Raw genomic sequence first — 18508 nt, 5'->3', positions numbered from 1 at the left:
TCTACTGGATTTAGGAAGGGGAAAATACCTGGCATGTCTATGGTGTGGAAAAGTAGACTATCTGTTTTCTGGGATTCCTTTTAGCGGGACATGAGGGAAGGGCAAGCAAGACTGCATTCTGAAGCATGTGCCCTTATAGAAGCTTGGCATGGTGGTTGTTAAGATTTGGTGTTGCAAGAGTCTCTAAAGTTACTGGTTGAGCCTTCTGGATAGTTAGTGCAGAGCCTGCAAGGGATGTTTGTGTTAAATTGTATTGATTGTCTTGTGTATAATTTAATAATGTTGAAGCCTGCTTTCTTTCCTTGCAGCTATACACTGCATCTGTCCTTGTTGGAGTGTTCCCATGGCAATCGTGGTTTGGAATTTTATTAGTTTGATTTATTTGATAAATAAATAGAAAAATAAAACAAGATAATTACCCAACAATGAATAGCTACCATATGAACACAGTGAAAACTACACCAAAGGCCACTAGCAATAGGCAACATTTCTAGTTTAAAAGCAGTGCAGATTCCCAACGTAATTTTTTTGACCTTCATTGGCCCTTCTTACGTTAGGTGTCAGGCTCTCCAAGTTACATGAGTTTCACTGCATACCAAATGTCTCTCCTGGGTTCTCATGTCCATACCATTATTATTCTTGCCTACACAGTGGGAGCAGCTTTTATGCTCTCTTACAGCTTAGCCTGAACAGTAGTCACACTTACAGGGAAGAAGTTTCCCTCTTTTCTCCCCAGAGAAGTGGTACAAACCCCTGCGCTAATAAGACAAACCTCTATGCTTCAGCTGAGGTTTACTCTTCTAATATTACATGAACATGCAGGCAGGCTACTAACAGGCTCCCAAATCACTGAGAAAGCCAGCGTTGCTGTGTGATATGGGAATCTGGCTGGACTCCCGATAAGCTTGGGACAGATGGAGAAATGACACAGGTAAACCTTTGGAAGGGGTATTGCAGTGAAGCTTCTTCTATGGAAGAACAATAGAGGCAGGTTGCCTAGAAAACAGGAAACCTTTGGTAGCAGCTCATAAGGAAATCACATCTGATGTTTAAAATACAGAAGCATAGGTCACTTCTTTTACAATGTGGTTTGAATGAATGTTCAGCTCACTGTTCAGGAATGTGAGAAGCCCAGGGTCCTGTTATGGCGACACAGTTTTTGGTGCAGCACAAAATGGGAGAGTTGTAAATGTGGCGGTACATTCAACACTGGCAATAAAATTTGACTTGGGCTTCCCCAAGCACGCACTCTGTCTGGAAGCTGCTGATAGCTAACCATTGCCAGTGGAAAAACACTGCCAGTGGAAAACTAGAGGATCTTTGCCATGCCTCTTTCTACCCTTGGGACAGGAGGTGGGTAGAGTAGGAGTGACCGTTTCAGAAAAGTCAGTCCAGGGCTGTCTCTGCTGAATGCAAGGTGCTTGTGTTTCAGTCAAGAACGATTTAAAATCCTAAATGCCATATAAACTAACAGGACAAGAAAAATACTTTTTGTGAATCTTCAACACACTGCTGATCAGAACGTCCTATGTGAGATGCAACCAGTGGTGTTCAAGCAGCATACTAGGCTACGCTTTTAATCAGAAGTAGATGCTGTTAGCCCTTTGAAGATCTCCTTTTTCTCCAGAGGATCTCACACAGATGCAAAACTTCCTAAGAACATCTGCTGGTTGGCTGAAGATATGCCTGACTATGAAAAGCTTCTAAACTGATGTTTGGAAACTGGCTTGAATGCTCCTTGAAAGGCAGATGTAATACAGTCTAACATTTGAGGCTCTTGTGGGGAACTGTTTCATATTTCATTTCCATGAGAATTACATCAGCACTTAAGTCTCCCACTGCATCCCATTTCGATGTTGGTGGAAATGTTTTTAAAATTAGTGCTAAAATGTCAGTGCCTTTGTGGAGACACTGTCTTTATTAAGTGATTCCCATGCCGACAGCCTGTTCCCACTGTTAGACCTGTCGAAACTGGGAGACCTGGGGGTCTGTTTCGTGGCTTTGCCCCTGGCCTGCTGTGCCTGTAACTCTTACATCTCTGTAAAACAGGGATAAAGCTTGGCTTCTTTCATACAATGTTACGAGCACTTCAAAGACTGATGTTCCAAAAGAACTAAGTTTTATTAAGAACCTCTGTTGTTCTCACCTCCTCTTCACCCCTGCAATATGAAATACTACAGGCACTGGGGCCTTGGAAGGTGCATAGGCTCTCATGAGCTTCTCACTGCTGTTTCTGAGGCCAGCTTGCCTAGCGGGAGCACTGAGCAGTGGGCTGGTAATTGTGTAATTTCACCCTAGGAAACTTCTCACTTCGGCCTAGGGCAATACCTGAGACAGACACTACTCCAGAGTTATTACAGTCTGAATCAAACAGTTGTGAGGGGCAAGAGACAACAGTTTCACCTTGGCTTTCCCCAGCAGCATAGCCAGAGAATATGTCCTAAAATAAATGGGAAGAAAGCTCTTAAATGGTGTTTCTTAGACCAAGAAAGTCATAAGTTCTCTGGGCATGCAGATTATCAAGATACCATTAACAAGATTTGTTTGCTGCTCCTGTGAGCTTGTAGTGTGTGTAGGTGTTCTCAGGCCTGTGGCTTGGTACACATGCCCTAGCAAGAGCTTAAGTAGTGATTTGGGATTTTTCCAGGCAAGATCTTGAAAGAAATTCACAGGGCAAGGTCTTGAAATCCCAAGCCTGCAATGTGGTGCAGAGAAACTGCTCCCTGAGGCACCAATGTAAGGATCATTCTGGGCAGCAAGCAAAGCTGAGTGCCTTTTCCCTTTGTGTGCCAGAGGCTTCTGGTCTGGAAGACAGCAGAAAGCCAAGGTTATGCTGCTCAAGCCATCACCTCTGCAGCCTCTGCCTCTCCTCCCTACTAAAAAGATAAGCTACACAAGCAGTTTTGTGGTGGGGATATTGAATTGGGATATATCTGACCAATAACTACTGTACTGTTCAAGTTAACTGATAAGTAATAGCAGGTTTTTACTGTAATATGCAGTTGGCTTTGGGTTTGTCTTTTTTTAAACTTAACCCTGCAACACTATCCAGAAATTTCAGTAGAATGGTTGTCATATCCTAATTGGTCTTACAAATTTTTTACAGTACAAATGTTTTGGCAATGGGACTGTTTTGATCACAGGTTGTATAAATCCCATTAGTCACAGCAGATGAACCTGTATGAACCTTTTGAAGGGGCTTGTACACCTGAATTCCTACAGCACCTTTACATCTTGAACCTTCTGTGTATAGATAAGCTTTTATTTGAGCCCCCCTGGCTGCATGTTCTGGTGGGCTAAGGCACAATGTGATCAGATGCAATGTGTGGGCTGCAAGATCCAGGCTCAGCAGCCTTTTTTAGCTATGGGTTATCAGCTCTGCATCTCCCTTTTTCACCTAGCATCACATCTGCAGCTCAGTGTTTCTGGTCTGCACTGACTGAGAAAAGAACTCTGGAAAAACAATGGTTTCTTTACTGAGTTCCAGTGATTTATGCACATGCCAACAAGAATAAGGAAATTCAAATTCCTTCTTTCAGATACTGTAGGTTGCTGTTTAATAACACCCCAGGCCAGCCACCTTGAGGGCACTGTTTTATTTCTTGGGTTGTTGAACTCATTTGGCCTTGTGACTCACAGCACCACATGTGGTATGTCTTAATAGACCTGAAAGATATGGCATGCTGTGGCTTGATTTTATTTACATTTATGTAAATATCACCATGTTTATTTTAAAATGACAACTGCTGCAGTTGAAGCTCCAGGGTGGCAAAGTTCGCTGAAAGGACAATTAGGTTCCTATCATCTAAATCTGGAAGATGTCATTTAAAATCATGCTCACTGTTTGCCATTTCTTACTTTGCTGAGCTCATCCAGTCAAATTGTACTGGTTCGTTGTCTGGTCTATACTGGCTTTCTGCTTGTTTTTTTTTTTTTTTTCTTAACTAGCTTAGTGACTCTAGGTGAATTCCCAATGACCAAAGTGCTAGGAATCACTTAATAATATAAAAAAGTGTAATTCTGACAAACTATTTAACTTTTAAGTATATTTTCTTTCACATAACTGAAACTCCTCAAGCTCATGACTGACTGTCCCAATTCCCTGTGTCTCTAACATCAGAGCTCCTTCTCAAAAGGACTATCCAGAAAAGGGAGCTCTAAGGCACTACAGGTGTAATGAGACAAGTCAGCTTCTGCCTTATTGTGTACTGCTGGTCAGGCATTTTCTGTCAAAATGTTTTTATTTTCTCTAGTCAGAAGCCACTGATTTGACAACTGTTAGTGGAAATGTACCTATCAGTTTTGGCAGGCAAGTCTTCTCATGCAGGAGAAGGAATCTCTGGAGCAAGGCAGATGCCTGTCTGTGGAGCATCCCGCTTCCCCTGGTGCAGCTGGCAGCCCTCCCCAGGTCCTTGGAGACTGCTTCCAGTGCTCTGAGAGCCCGGAGACTTAAACTTCCAGCTTTAATGCTCAGATGGTGAGTGATCCAGGATGCTACTAGCATCAGATATGGCTTTCTCAGTCTTTAGTTTATTCTGTTTCATCTTTAACTAAGTAATTAAATATTTATTGGGCCACAGAGGGAACATGTGACTGAAACTGTTATGGGACAGCTGTTAAACTGACTCTGGTCGGTGATGTCCTGCTCCTGTCTCCCTTTCACACCAAGCCTGCCTGCCTGTTCCTATCCTCTCACTTGGGGAGAGAAGTGATGCTCCTCTCATGCTGCCTACAGGCATACCAGAGAGATCAGACCCATGCAGAATGAATCTCTGAGAAGGAGGGCATTTAGGTCCTCAGAGTGGCTCCCAACACGTTCAGATGCACACAAGTAGTGGCACAAGTGATGGAAGGCTTTGGCTGGGAAGAGGTGGGCGAAAGGCATATGACTATCCCTTTGGACAGTACCAGGCCATTAGAATGGTTTAGCTATAACCTCATTTGACACCCTAAATTCTGAGCCTTACCTGGGATGTATACCCATGTTTTCATTCAGTCTCAGAGGGATGTGTACATATACAGCTGCTGCCAGTTAAAAGGTGGTTACCATGTGAGCTGACACCATGTAACACTCAGGCTCAGACTCCTGGCTGGAACCTCATACGTGCTCATATGCAAGCCCTAATCAAGACACAAGGGGCTACTGTGGGATGGCTTGCTTTTTCCCCACTGATTTTCCCACTGATGGAAGAACACAGAAATTTCTAGTTTCATCCTGGTGTGTAATTCAAAGGCCCATCTTCAACACGGCTACAGATTTGCTCCCTTGTCTTCTGCAGCCCTCCTCCTTTCTCTTACTTCTGGTCGACTGCTCTGTCAAACTAAGCTAAAAAGCCGGGATACCTGCAGACATGACAAATGGCTCTGCAGACACGCTTCCCAGAGGTTTCAGTCCCAGGAGCAGGAAGCAGCTTGACCTTGTGTGAAGCCAGTCGGGCACACTAAGCAGGACTGTGCGTAACACCTTATTTGCAGAATATTCTATTCCCGACCTGCAGCGTGTCCTGTCCATCAGCTGAAAACTACTGTTTTAGGGATACCTGGTATGAGCTGCGGTGTGTGCCTCACACCTCACAAGGAGTTCAGTGGGATTACTTGTATGCATAAGGCTGGCTGACGCTGCCATTATAAATATTTCCTTTTTTAAAGTTAGTTAGGTGAGATTTTAATTAAGTATAGTCTCCATATGAAGCTGAGAGCGTCTCTGCTTCCAAGCACAGGGTGCAAGTGTCCGCTGAGCTGCTACGGAAGGGAGCGGGTATTTTGACTTGTTCATTGCTAATTATTGCTTCAGTAAACAACAGCTGTTCAGATGCAGCTCAGCTTCTTGCTTTGAAAAGATTACAGTGCTCAAACTGTAGTCTGGTATTATTGAAAAAAAAAGTTATAATCATTTTACTCCCCTACTGCTAGAGGTTTTATGGGTCTTCTAGTGTGCTGTTATGTCGGGCATATTAATTGCTAGTGAGTCGATGTTAAGCAAATGAAACAGCTTTGTGCAGTGTTTGGACATTGGTTATAGACAGTTTAACAGCAGTCTTCTGGAGAGACTGCATTAGTCTTGGATTATTCTTCAGGACTAGAGGAATGGCTCTTTCAAAGTAACTATAAAATGAACCGTTGCTGCCATGCAATAGCAGTAATAAGCTGTTAAGGTACATTGCAAAGCATGAGGTCAGAGGCAGTATGTTCTTCCAGCCACCCAAGAAGTGTAATAGCAACTAATTAGTGCAGCTCCTTCAGAGGCTACTGCTATTGCAATGGGCAGAAAGAAAGGCAGAATAATGCAAAGGGGGCCCCACTGTTACTATCTGCCCTTTAAATGAAGAAGTTGTTGGTATTAGCTTAGCAGAGGGTGAAGGCCTGACCCAGCACAGCACTGTGTCACTGATGTGCTCTTGGCAATGAAAAGAAAAATAGCCCTGTTCTCTGCTCCATGCAGTTCTTGCCCTTCTTCTTTCTTCCCAAGGAGCAAAATTTATAGGGGCGTCTGTCTTGATTTATTGAGGCGCAAAACCCACAAATTATCTTTGCAGGCTCACATGCACACACGTGTTTTGGTGTGCAGTGCCGGATCCAGCCCTTCGCCTCCCTCCTGGCCTGACCCCAGCCCTTCTTTTCCATCCTGGCCCGGCCCCAGCCCTTCCCCTCCATCGTGGGTGGCTGTTCCCCTGCAGTCGCTGGCCCAGTTCGGGGCTGAGGCTGTGGCAGCGTCCCCTCGCCATGCTGTGGGGATGTCACGCTCTCCTGGGTTGGAGCACTTGTCCCTTTGGCTGTTTCATGTTACTGGCTGCAGGTGAAAGCCATCTGTAAATACTTTTTGTTTAGTTAAAAACGAAAAACAGCCCCATGTATTTTACTGAGTGGATGCACCAGTCGTCAGGCTGGCACCCTTTGGCCATGTTTGAAAACGAACCAGGTGGTATGAGCGTGCTCCTCACCCAGCCTTGCTGCAGTGCCCTGCGTTGGGGTGGCAGCACCACGGGGACCCACTGCAGCTCTTGCCCCTGTGGAGCACCTGCTCCTTGCACCCTGCCCGTGGGAATGGCGCTCTGCGTGGGCTCCGCAGAGGGGCAGGAGGCCACAGCAGCCCAGCGACACATGCCTGCTCCGCTCGGGTCAGCCGGGCGCCATGCTGCGGGTGCACGGGATTTTAAGGGCAGTATGTATGTGTGTTTCATTTATTTGTTTATTGAATGGCTGATTCATTCCTATTGCTGGAACCCCGGGCCCCACCGGGCCGATAAAATGGCGGCCGAGAGTCCCGGCGGGCGCGCGCCGGCCCCCCCACCCTGCCCGCCAGGGGGCGCGCGAGCCGCGGGCGGCGCCGCGTGCCGGGGCCGGGGGAGGGCGGCAGGTGCCGGGCGGGGAGCGGAGCGGCTGCGGCCGCCTGTGCCGCCCGGGCCGCCTGTCTCGAGCCCCCGGCCCCTGAGCCGCCTGCCCTCGGGCCCCGGGCCGCCTGCCCACGGGCTGCGCTGCCGCCCTGGGGGCTGAGGGCCCTACTCGCTGATGGCGAAGGGGCCCCGCTCCTGGTGGAGCCGGTGTTTGTCCCGGCGCGGATACGGTGCCGGTTGCCGTGCCCGGGCGGGGAGCGGCATGTTTGCGGTGGGAGCGCATTTTCAATCCCTTCCCTTCGGCATGAGTTTCGCTATGAGGCGGGCCAGGACGCGGAGGGAGCAGTTTGCCCCCCCGGGTGAGGCAGGGCAGCAGCTCGGCTGTGCCCGGTGCTTTCTCCGCACCGGGGCCAGCGGAGCGTGGAACACCCGGGAGGGAGCGTCGGACACTGAGGGCAACCTGCGCTCAGGGTACTGTGCGGTCAGCGTTGGCAAAGACAAAGGTTTTTTTTTTTTTTCCCACCTGAACACTTGCCTCTGGGTGCCTTGGAGACATAAATGTGGCAAGTTGGCTATGTTACTAGAGACCGAGGAGGTTTGTTTTAGTAATCAGCTGCTGTAAAAGGGAATAGAACAACGTATCTCTGCTGTGGAAACCAGGGGATGTTTTTAAAGTGCCTTAGCCTTGCAGTCTCCTTTTAACGACTTGGGACTTAGAGTATATCTTTATTGGCTTCAGGTGATAAGGAGAAGACAAACCCAAACCCCCTGGCCTAGCGTTTACCACAGTTAGAAAAGTTTCACTTTGATGTCTCCTGTGCAGCTAAACGAATGGTGCTGTCATCTGGTTTAAACTCCCATCACCTCCATCCATTATATGTAATTCCAAATAGCTGCCCATTTTGTCAAAAGCTTCTGGAAACTACTTCTCCTATAGTTATCAGAATTGCATTCCCACCTGCTTCCTCTTCCCTCCTTCTGTTCAGAAGCACTTTGTGGTTTTTTTCTGTGAAGGCATTTAAACACTATTGTCATGAATCCCTTTTGTGTCTTTTTGGGGGGGGAGGAGGGCTGGTGTAGGGAGGGTGTGGTGGTGGTGGTGAGCTGTTAAAATCTCTCTCTGCAAGATTTTTTTTTTTGCCAAGACTCAGATTTATGTGTGATGTCTTCTTTTGCTCTCTCTCCAGGGTTTTAAGAGCGTTTTCAAGATGCATGCATAAGGACTGTATGCAAAAGTGCTATTGCTGGCACCGTTTAAAGATAACGCTGCCTTCATATTTCCCTTGTTTAACAAGGCCAGTAATCTCATTAAGCTTCTCCACCCCTAAGAGCTCTTCATTGCCACCACTACTGTACTGGAATCTCACAATGCGTTATTTATCCATTATGCACTGCTCAATCTTTTCCAGTCACTGCTTTCTTGTAGGCAGCTACATACCTTTCATAGCAAGGTTTGCATTTCTTATTTCAAGGTATTTTACTTCTGGAGTTGCCAGTATTGAAACGCATCTTGTTTGAATGGGCTCACTTCAGCGAATGATTCATATTGTTCTGTATGACTGCTCTGTCCTAGCCATTATTTGCCACTCCATTAATTTTTGTCATCTGCAGATACTGGTGTCACTGATGTTTTTGGGGGGTGGGGTGGGGTGTTGTTTTTTGTTGTTTATGTGCGCTTCCCCATCATTATGGAAGTTGATCATTAGCATCTGGTTCCTGGTATTATGGTCTCCCCAGCTCATTTTGCCACAGTAATTCTTATCTACAAGCAGTGGATGGAGTTTTCCACAGCATTTGTATCATGCCTCTAGTTGCTCTCAGGTCTGAATTCTTAACTGATTCCTCTTACACTTCCTTATACTTTAAAAAAAAAAATTATTATTGCTGTAAGGTTAATTGGTTCATTACATAGCTATTCCTGTAATTTCAATTTAAAAATTATTCCAGGGCTTGGAATTTGGAAATACTTTATTGTTTTGGGAGAACAATTTCCCTCTTGCCTCTGTAATGCATGGCACTCACCATGCTGTCTGAGACAGCTTAAGTGTGATTGAGTAACTAGAGCTAGTTGAAACTTGTCGCCTTTCAGCCTTGTTCTTTGGTTCTGAATTTCCTCCTTTTCCTCCTGAATCCCAAAAGGCTTTATTAAGACAGCTTTGTGGGAACTATTAACTCTAGTTCATAGTAAGAAAAAATATTGTATGCATGTCTAGAAATTTATATTCGTCAGTGATGGAATTTTAACTTGGTAAATTAAAAGGTTTGCTCAATTTACCTAGGAAGTTATAGTAATTAACAGCAAGAGAATTTACCTGCAATAAAATAGGTTCTGTGAAAACATGACACTCTAATGAGCTGCCATCTTATTATGCTTATTCTTTACCTTCTAAATGACATATAAGAATCTCATGTATGTAAAGAAAGGGATGGTGTTACTGTTTTAGCTTGCTTTGTTTAGAAGTGGGGACCAATATTTAGTCTATTTATCTTTACTTACTGGTGCATTTTATGTCATCCTTGCATGGCTCAGAATTGCACGCAGTTGGCATTTGTGATGCTACAAATCAGGCCAGGATTGTTTTTAATTTTTTTCTTTTTTTTTTTTTTAAGGCATGTGTACAAAGAATAGTGCAGTTAAGATAATCCTCATGCCAATACTTGTGTGGTACTGTGTGACTTCACTCACACTGTGCATGTCAAACCACCTAATGACAGGTCACCTCCCTTCCACTCTCCCTCCTCCGCCATCCCCAGCACATCTGGCTACTAAACCAGGGCAGACCATGCCGAGCGCTAGACAGCATGTTCCTCTATCCCCCTCACAGTGCCAACTGCAAGAGCCACTGCTGTCTTGTGATTAGGAGGTGGCATGACAAAAAAACCTTTCCACCATCTCTTCACCCTGAAAGGCCTGAGACATTTTTAGTGATTGGTAACAAATATGCAGGTTCCTGGGATATGTAAACAGACAAGCTCTGTTTTTTCAGATTTTTGTGGCACACTTAATTAAGCTCTGGCATCATTATTTATGTTACTCTTGCTGAAAAAATGGGCTGGGGGAACAAGCAGGGATTTATCTATTATTAGTGTTTTGAATTTTTAAATAGGTCTAGCCTAGGCACTCACAGAGTTAAATTTTTCTCATGTTTGTCACTCTGCTACAAAGCTAAAAACTGGTCTTAAGCTCTGTCTGTTAGCATGATAGCCATAGACCATGTGTTCTTTTTTTCCCAGGGGGAAAAATTGGCACATACCCATCAATTAACTGGTTTTCATTTTGTCTTTTTTTGTTTTGGATCACTTAGCCCCAGCAACCTGTGTCTGCAAAGATCAATTTCATTTTGTAAGCATTGTGTATTTAGTCCTTAGCACTAATTGGCTGTAGATGAGAAGCTGATCAGTTCAGTGGGTTTGGATGTGGCCTTGCAGTTAGGGGTATGATGTCACTGTGTACATGTTCAGTTTATGTTGTGAGATGATGCTCTCTGCTTTGGCTTATTTTAACCCTGGCAGCTTCTAGTAAGCTGCTTAGGAGCTGTTTCTAATAAGTGTCTCTGCTTTGCCATCCCCAGAGAACTGTGCACTAGTCTCTTTTTCTTAAAGGTTCTCAAGCTGACCATATGTATAACCATAGCATGCCATTCTGGAGTTAGCAAGTAAACCAAGGTATCGACATTTTCAGCTTTTTTTTCCCCCAATGCAGAATTCAGACATTTTGTCATCTGATTCTCTGCAAATGCAGCCTATTCTCTCATAGATGATTTTAACTGTTACTTTATTCAGTGTTTTTTTTCTCTTACAGCCTTTCAGCCATCACTTTAAAAGTGCCTCAGAAGAGTGGCAGTGGTAACTGGCATTTTTTTCCTCCCTTGTCAAATGCAAATCTCACCTCCCAAGTGTGAACATACAAAGATTTCTTACTGGCTTTTTTTTTTTAAATAACAAAATTAGGCCACAGTTATCTAAGCAGTGACCTGATTAGTGCTGGATCAACATGTTACCAGCTCAAGGTTGTCATTACAGAGTAAGTGTGGTGAAGTCTACCTGTTCCAACTAAAATGAAAGCAGTCTCTTGACATAGAGCAGTGCCGAAATCAGCAGTTTCTGCAAAGTGGACCTACGTGCAGATTGAAGGATCTTTTCTGTGTATATATGTAACTACCAGTGCCAACCTAATTCTTTATAATCAAATACTTTTTGTCATATTTTTACTCAGGAGGATATGAAAGAAAACAGTTCTAAGTGATTTTTTGTTCTTTGGCTTTCCTTATCTGGAAAAGATTTGGCTTTGTGAGGTATATTTAATTTTTTCTCTAAAGTAGGCCACCTGAGGGATCCCATGGAGTAATTCACTTTGCTGAGTTAGCAGATGAGGCCATTGGACAGAGTCAAAAAAGATACTGCCAACTGTGAAGGGAATGAATCGATACCAGTGCAAGGGGATCAGCTTTCTTCTTCAATACGAGAAAAGCAGTAGCACAGATGCAATATCTGACATACAGCTTTTTAGAAAAACAAATATAAACACACACACACACACATTGGGTTGGCTTTTATTGGAAAGCCTAGATGCAATCTATAGTTATCAATTTGTGGAAAATTCAGGACACATATAAAGTTAAGAAGGCAAATTAAAAGAACAATACAAATCAGACGAAATATACATCTCAAAATATCAGGATAGCATTTTTGACTGGCATTGTCTAAAATACTTAGAATCTCCTTTTGTTTTTTCTTATTTTTGTAATATGCTTCTTTACTTATGCTTATTTTTTCTTTAAAAAGATCTTTTGTTTTTATATTCCCCAAGGTCACTATTTCCTGCAGGAGCATGTCCAGATCACAAGTCTTTTTCAGCAAGAAATAGGCTCATTATATCTACTAACAAGGCTAGTAATTGGCTTGATTTGACTGTATCTAAAATGATCACCAACAGATACTATAATTTGTTGTTTATTGGTGCCAGAACAAAGGAGAAGGAACTGGTACGCGTCAAGTAGAAGATATATTTCAATGTTGACATGTTATACAAGCTTTTCATATTCAAACAGAACAGAAACATTGGACATAATTTAGAATATGAGCCTATTTCAACAGAGAGCACTTAACAGCATGCTAACTAAATACAGTGCTGTGGAAGAGCCACCCAACAGAACTGCAAACACCTAGCATTTTCCATCTTTAAAAATAATACGTAGATCAGTGATGCCTCTGGGGTCTGACATACCATCCTCGCTAAATTTAGGGCCCTCGACTTCAAGGGTAAAAATACTAACAACTAATCTGTGCTTTCATTCTAATAGATGATTAGCATTCATTATATGTGTAGTTAATTCTGTATGCTCTACCAAATACACACATACAGTAATGTCACTGATACTGTAGATTCAGTTGAGACTTGGCTGGGAGAAATTCAAATCTGTTTATCAAACAATTCTAATGTGCAATTTAGAGTATGCAATACCATAGACTCTCAGAATACAAAGCAGTTAGAAAACTATTTTTATTACATCCACTTGAACCATTCATAGTTAACACGTTCACTTACTATGTTCTGTCATTATAATACATGGGTAGAAATACTGTGTATATTTCAATGAACATCAAAACCCCCCAATTTTGTCTCATCTTAAAAATATTTTTGTGGCTGAATTTAGTGCTCGTGAGACTAAAGCTCTAAGAATGGTTTCAGCCAAGATGTAGAACAGATGCCATAGATGCCACCACAGGCTTCTTACAAGGAACCAGCTGCACACTTCAGTTCTGTCCTGCAACAAATATACTGGGCCTTGGAGCAGAGCATGCCAAATCTATGCAGTGGTGTGGAGATGCAGACTAGGCACTAGAACTGGACCTTCCTCTCCATCCCCAGGTTCAGTGTTCACAGTAATGAGAGTTGATCTGCCAGCTGAGGGCCAGGAGATGAACCTACTGAACAGCCTGCCTGCCTAAAGAGCAATTCCGTAGCATCAGGTCAGAGGTACACTTCTTATCTGGAGTTATTAACATCTAAAAGAGCTGTATTATACAGAAGACAGTTGACATAACTGGATGAAACTACATAATTTCCTCTTCTTCTTCTACATACAATTTGCCAAGCACCTGAGACACTATTCTCTCCATTGTGAAACAAAGCTTCTAAAAAAACAACAGAAACCTCACCTGGTATGAATAAATGTCTGTTTATTACATTAGGGCTGGAAAAAGACAAGGAAAACCCAACCTGTTAAAGTCTTCCATCATAATAAATAAGACTTATTTGGTTACTGTGCCTTCTAGCAATGACTGATGAAGTGACACTGGCCAGGAGAGGGAGGGGAGGGAGCTGTGGTCTGAGTCAGCCAGCCACTTTGTGGAGTGCCCCATCCTATCAGCAGAGTGATAGATGCACAGCTTTAAACATAATACAAAAATATTAACACTTTTGGACATTAGTAATCACTGTTATATCTCTACAATATAATCCTTTATACTGTACAGCTATAACATAAAAGGTGCAATTCCTTTTTCTTTAAAAAAAATCACACACAGCACATGTTTTTATCATTTTATTTTTAAGTATAAACTTTTTTAAACACTTTACATAAATTAACTCCTCTGAGACTAGTATTTGATGTACAGTAAATTGTAATTCATATAAAAATCCATAAACAACTTGTCTCACATAATTTACAAAAAAATCAGGGTTTCCTTTGCTTATATGCAACAAGGATTCTACTTGCCATTTTCCCCCCAAGGCAAACCATGTTAGCATTGTAAAATCCATTATTAAATTCCCATGGTAGCATAAGTCACTTGTGCCAATGTCCTTTTAGAAAGCAGCACAGTTTAAAGCAGTTGGGTTGTCTATAAACAGTAATTTTTGCCCCACGTTTTAAAATTAACAGATATATACCACATCCTATGCAGTGAGAAAGAGAGAGAAAGAGAGAGACTACTTCTTGTAAGCAAAGGTCAACAATTCAGTAATATTTGAAAACACTGTATGGGTCTGTATCTTAATTAAATACAGTGCCTCAAAGGAACGGACAGCCTGTTGCAAAATTTGTAGGCCTTTTCTTTTTTTCTTCTTTTTTTTTTTTAAATACTTTTCAGTCCAACTGGAGTGCAGCGGTATGCATATGTAAACATATTCTTTAAAGCAGATCACCTTTAAGGTCATTGAGAAAAAATGTTTTGTCATTAGCAGTATCATTCTTCTGGAAGGCGCTCTTTTCGTGACAGAGTCTGGATTGTGCTACAGAAAAAATCTGAGCAAAGATGTAAGCTTAGGCTCAAGTAGTAATGCAGCAAAACAGTTTAGTCTCCTTTTTAGAAGACACTGGTACACAGTCTCTTTGGCAGCCTGAGCAAAGCCAGTGTGTTACCTCTTTCCTATCTCACTTTGTCTGAGGAACTGTATATTGTTAGCACTGTCTGCTAATTCTGGATATTGCTCCACAGAGAGTACATAGTACCCATCATATCCTTGTACCTTTCCAGCACTTAGCAACTGCCTCTTTTCTCCTTCTGTCCACAACCTGGCACCTTCCTCTCCATCTCTTACTCTCTGTTGTTCTCTGGCCCAGGCACTGGAAAGAGCTCTTTGCCTGGCTTGCTCCAGTATTCGGGCCTTTTCCTCATCAAGTGTCATGCCGTAGCGGACGTGAACCGCTAAAGCACCATATTGCATTTCAACATCGGCAAACCTACGAGTCCTGCCGTTCACCACAGTGGTGGACTGGGAAACAGTGACATTGATGCCATTCTCCAGGGCCTTACGCCCGCTCGTCAGCCGCAGCGTCCCAAGGTCACTCTCAGGGGAGGTGGTCTTGATAAAATAGTGCGTGTCCTTTCCCTCCACGGTGAAATGCAAGTTTTCTAGGTAGTAAGCATTGTTTAGAACAGCTGCCACTTTTATGCAGTCCTCATTTGCAATGTTGAGCACGTTTGTTTGCACTTTGCCTTGATTGACAGCAAGCATCACCCCTTTCCCAATCAGAGACTTCACTGTGGCAAACCACAGCCACGACTTTTCTCCACTGGATTTCCTTCTGCTGACCTGCACTTCTGCCATCTTTCCCAGGGAAAGGAAAGCCTTTGCTTGTCTCGCCACTTGTTGTTGCACTCCAGAAATTGGCTGTAAACAAGAACAGACAGAAGTTTTACCAGCCATCTGTAGCCCTCTAAATGCCAAACAGCCAGGCTTTCTTGGTGTGTTGCCCATGGACGACAACAGGATATGCCACAACTGACAGTGCCAAGGAGTTAATTAGATCTACATACTGCTTGTTATGCTGTGTTACAAGACAATTTTGCTAATATTCTCTGCTTTTACTCTTTGTCTCCCTGAGAATCTGCCTAAAAATCAGATTTAACTTCAGAGGCTACTTATTGGGCCGCATAGGACAGGCTTGCAATGTCGGTACTTAATCACAGAATCATAGAATGTTTTGGATTGGAAGGGGCCCTTAAAGATCATCTAGTTCCAACCCCCTTGCCATGGGACACCTTCAACAGACCAGGTTCCATAGAGCCCCATCCAACCTGGCCTTAAATACCTGCAGGGATGGGGCATCCACAGCATCACTGGGCAACCTGTTCCAATGCCTCATGACCCTTGCAGTGAAGAATTTTTTCCTAATATCTAATCTAAACCTATTCTCTATTCAATTTGAACCCATTTCCCCTTGTACTGTCACTACATGCTCTTGTAAATAGTCTTGCCCCATCTTTCCTGTAAGTTCTGTTCAGGTACTGGAAGGCCACAATTAGGTCACTCTTAAGCCTTCTCTTTTCCAGGCTGAAAAACCCCAACTCTCTCAGCCTGTCTTCATCTTTACAGTAAAAGAGAGGCAAGAAAATGGTACATACCAGTGAGGTGGAATAGTGAGGACTGATGCCCTTTCTTGCAAATACTTGCTGAAACTGATAAAAGGGGATGTGTGAAAAGGCTGTGGCCAGTGCAGCTGTGTGAGCTTCTGTTTCCCTTCAGGTATCAGCCTGCTGCCTAACAGAGGTTTTCCTCAAGAACTTCATACAGGTACAACCCTGAACACAGCAGTGTTTTGTTGATAACTAGCAAAGACAAGGGGCAATGAATGAAAAGAACCAACAGGCCACTCTAGTGGAAAAACTGGGATAGGAGAATCTGTCAAGGAAGAGCTGTATGTAGCCTGCTATGCCAGATGCACTCTTGCTAGAAGAGAGGATGGCTGGGAAATGGGGATTACCTGCATAACTGGTCTGGTTAGCCAGAACAGCCGAAAGAGCAGAGGCAGCTAGCAGGAATGGTTGGCTAGTGCAGCCAGATAGCAGGACAGCTCAAATGATGGGGCCAGCTGTGTCTGGGATGAGGCCTTATAGCTGTGTAGAACAGACGCATCTGATCTGTCTCGCCTTTGGTCTTAACAGCAAAAAGCTGTGAATGAGCTAGTATTGATGCCCTAGCAGTTGTCTCAGCAGGAAACAGAGAGAAAGATTTAAATAGCTTTGGCCTCACTTTTGAAAAAGAGTATTTAGTTTCTGATGATGATCCAGTTTAACTTCCAATTGGCCCCCTCTGTCATCAGTAAAGTTTTACCTAAATCATGTGATACACTGCTGACCAATGAGTCAAAAGCCTCTTTTGTGTTCTCAAATTTCAGGGTGGGAGACCAACCAGGAGTTATTAAGACTCATACAACCTTAAATCAGCCTTGCTGCTAATCAAAGTCTGGCAAAGAATTTGCAAAAGCTTTTCCGCTCTGCCACCGAGGGTAGCTTTCCTGGAGATGACAGTTCTGAAGGAATCATGAACTGACTTGAACTCTCAAATATCTTGAATGTGGCAAATTCCTGTCTGCACTTGCTAATAAGTATGGATTTCACCTGTTGTAAATCCTACGTGAAAGCTACTGAGCTCAAAATACATGGTAGACAGCAAAATTTGTTTTTAACATGTATCCTCTGAGCTCTTTAAAGCTGGCTCACTCCAGAATGTTTCACAATATTAAGTGGTTTCTGTGTTTACTTGGGTTTCCCCATTGCATTTGCTTGTTCAGCAGTGAGTAATGGAGTAGCAGCTTCTTCCTACCTGAGAAATTTTGAATCTTTGTTTTCCTCTCACTCCTTTCTTGCTCTGTCATGTCACATGCCCCTGGCACTCCTCATGTTACTGAGCTCTGTCCTGAAGATTTTTGACAACTAGCTGTCTGCTCTCATCTCTTTGACCAAACTGGTTCTCTTCCTCATGTGCCTTTGTTGCTCTTAGTGGATAATTTCATTCTTAGCCTTTGGGATCTAAATAAACAATGTCTGATAGTTCTTCACAGCCATGCCTGATGACAGGTCTCATCTCCCAGTACAACCACCTGCCCGGAGCACTTGCCATGCTCCTCCTTCACTGCTTCTACTGCTCATGGGAGACACTATTCTCATGCTGTGCTCCAAGGTCTTTTCCTGTTACTCAATTCCTTGCTATTAAAAATAAAATAATAATAATAAAAAAGCTGGTAATTTCCTGCATGTTCCCTTCTGCTGGGACACCCTTCTAAGGTTTTTTTTAATCTGCAACATTAGGTTGCAGATTCTTTAAGATCATATAATTTTAGTATTGAAACATTTTTGATCATGATTCTTCTAAAAAGAGATCTGGTTTTGACTGATCACACTAGGATCACTCATTTAAATGTCTCTTAAGTCTTCTTAACTGAGAACTACAGAATTTTTGAGGGCATAAATCTTTGATCTCTGAGTAAGTTTAACTTGTAAATATAATTTTCTCAAATAGCAGATTTAGATTTTACTTCCACGTTTTTTTTTAATTTAAAACTGTAGCAGGATTTCAGGATGAAAGTTCTTTTCTTTGCTCCTAAAGAACTTCATAAGCACCTGGAGTTTTGGTTTTATGTAATATAATAGACTTTACCCCTCAGGAATTTTCATTTTCAGTATTTTATCTTTACATATAAAAGATGGTGTCCATAATGCACGATTAATATTAAAGAGAAGTAAAATTGTAATGGTGCCTGGTATGCATAATTTATATCACCTGTTCTTTTGTTTATTTCACAGTCTATTTTTCACTACAGTGTTCATTTTCTGCCTTCAGGCAGAGTAGAGTGTTAGTACAAATCTAATCTCTGTAGTTTCTGCTATGAAAATTAGACATCTTTAAAGGGTCCTAAGCTTCTTTTCATTGATTATTGTCTTTT

General features: G+C 42.9%; 1 protein-coding gene across 1 annotated transcript in view; it reads right to left on the bottom strand.

Annotated features, from left to right (window-relative positions):
- Positions 1-11891: 11891 nt before the first annotated feature.
- TENM3 (teneurin transmembrane protein 3) overlaps positions 11892-18508 on the bottom strand; it is a 608874-nt gene continuing 602257 nt past the window's right edge. Inside the window, exon 32 of the mRNA XM_071556284.1 lies at positions 11892-15453. Within this exon, the coding sequence (XP_071412385.1) occupies positions 14698-15453 (756 nt within the window). The 3' untranslated portion in view covers positions 11892-14697. The remainder of the gene's footprint in view (positions 15454-18508) is intronic.

This window comes from Pithys albifrons, chromosome 5 (genome assembly GCF_047495875.1).
Source record: "Pithys albifrons albifrons isolate INPA30051 chromosome 5, PitAlb_v1, whole genome shotgun sequence".
Lineage (NCBI taxonomy): Eukaryota > Metazoa > Chordata > Aves > Passeriformes > Thamnophilidae > Pithys > Pithys albifrons.
The sequence above is the reverse complement of the archived record's forward strand: the minus strand, read 5'-3'. Positions and strand labels throughout refer to the sequence as shown.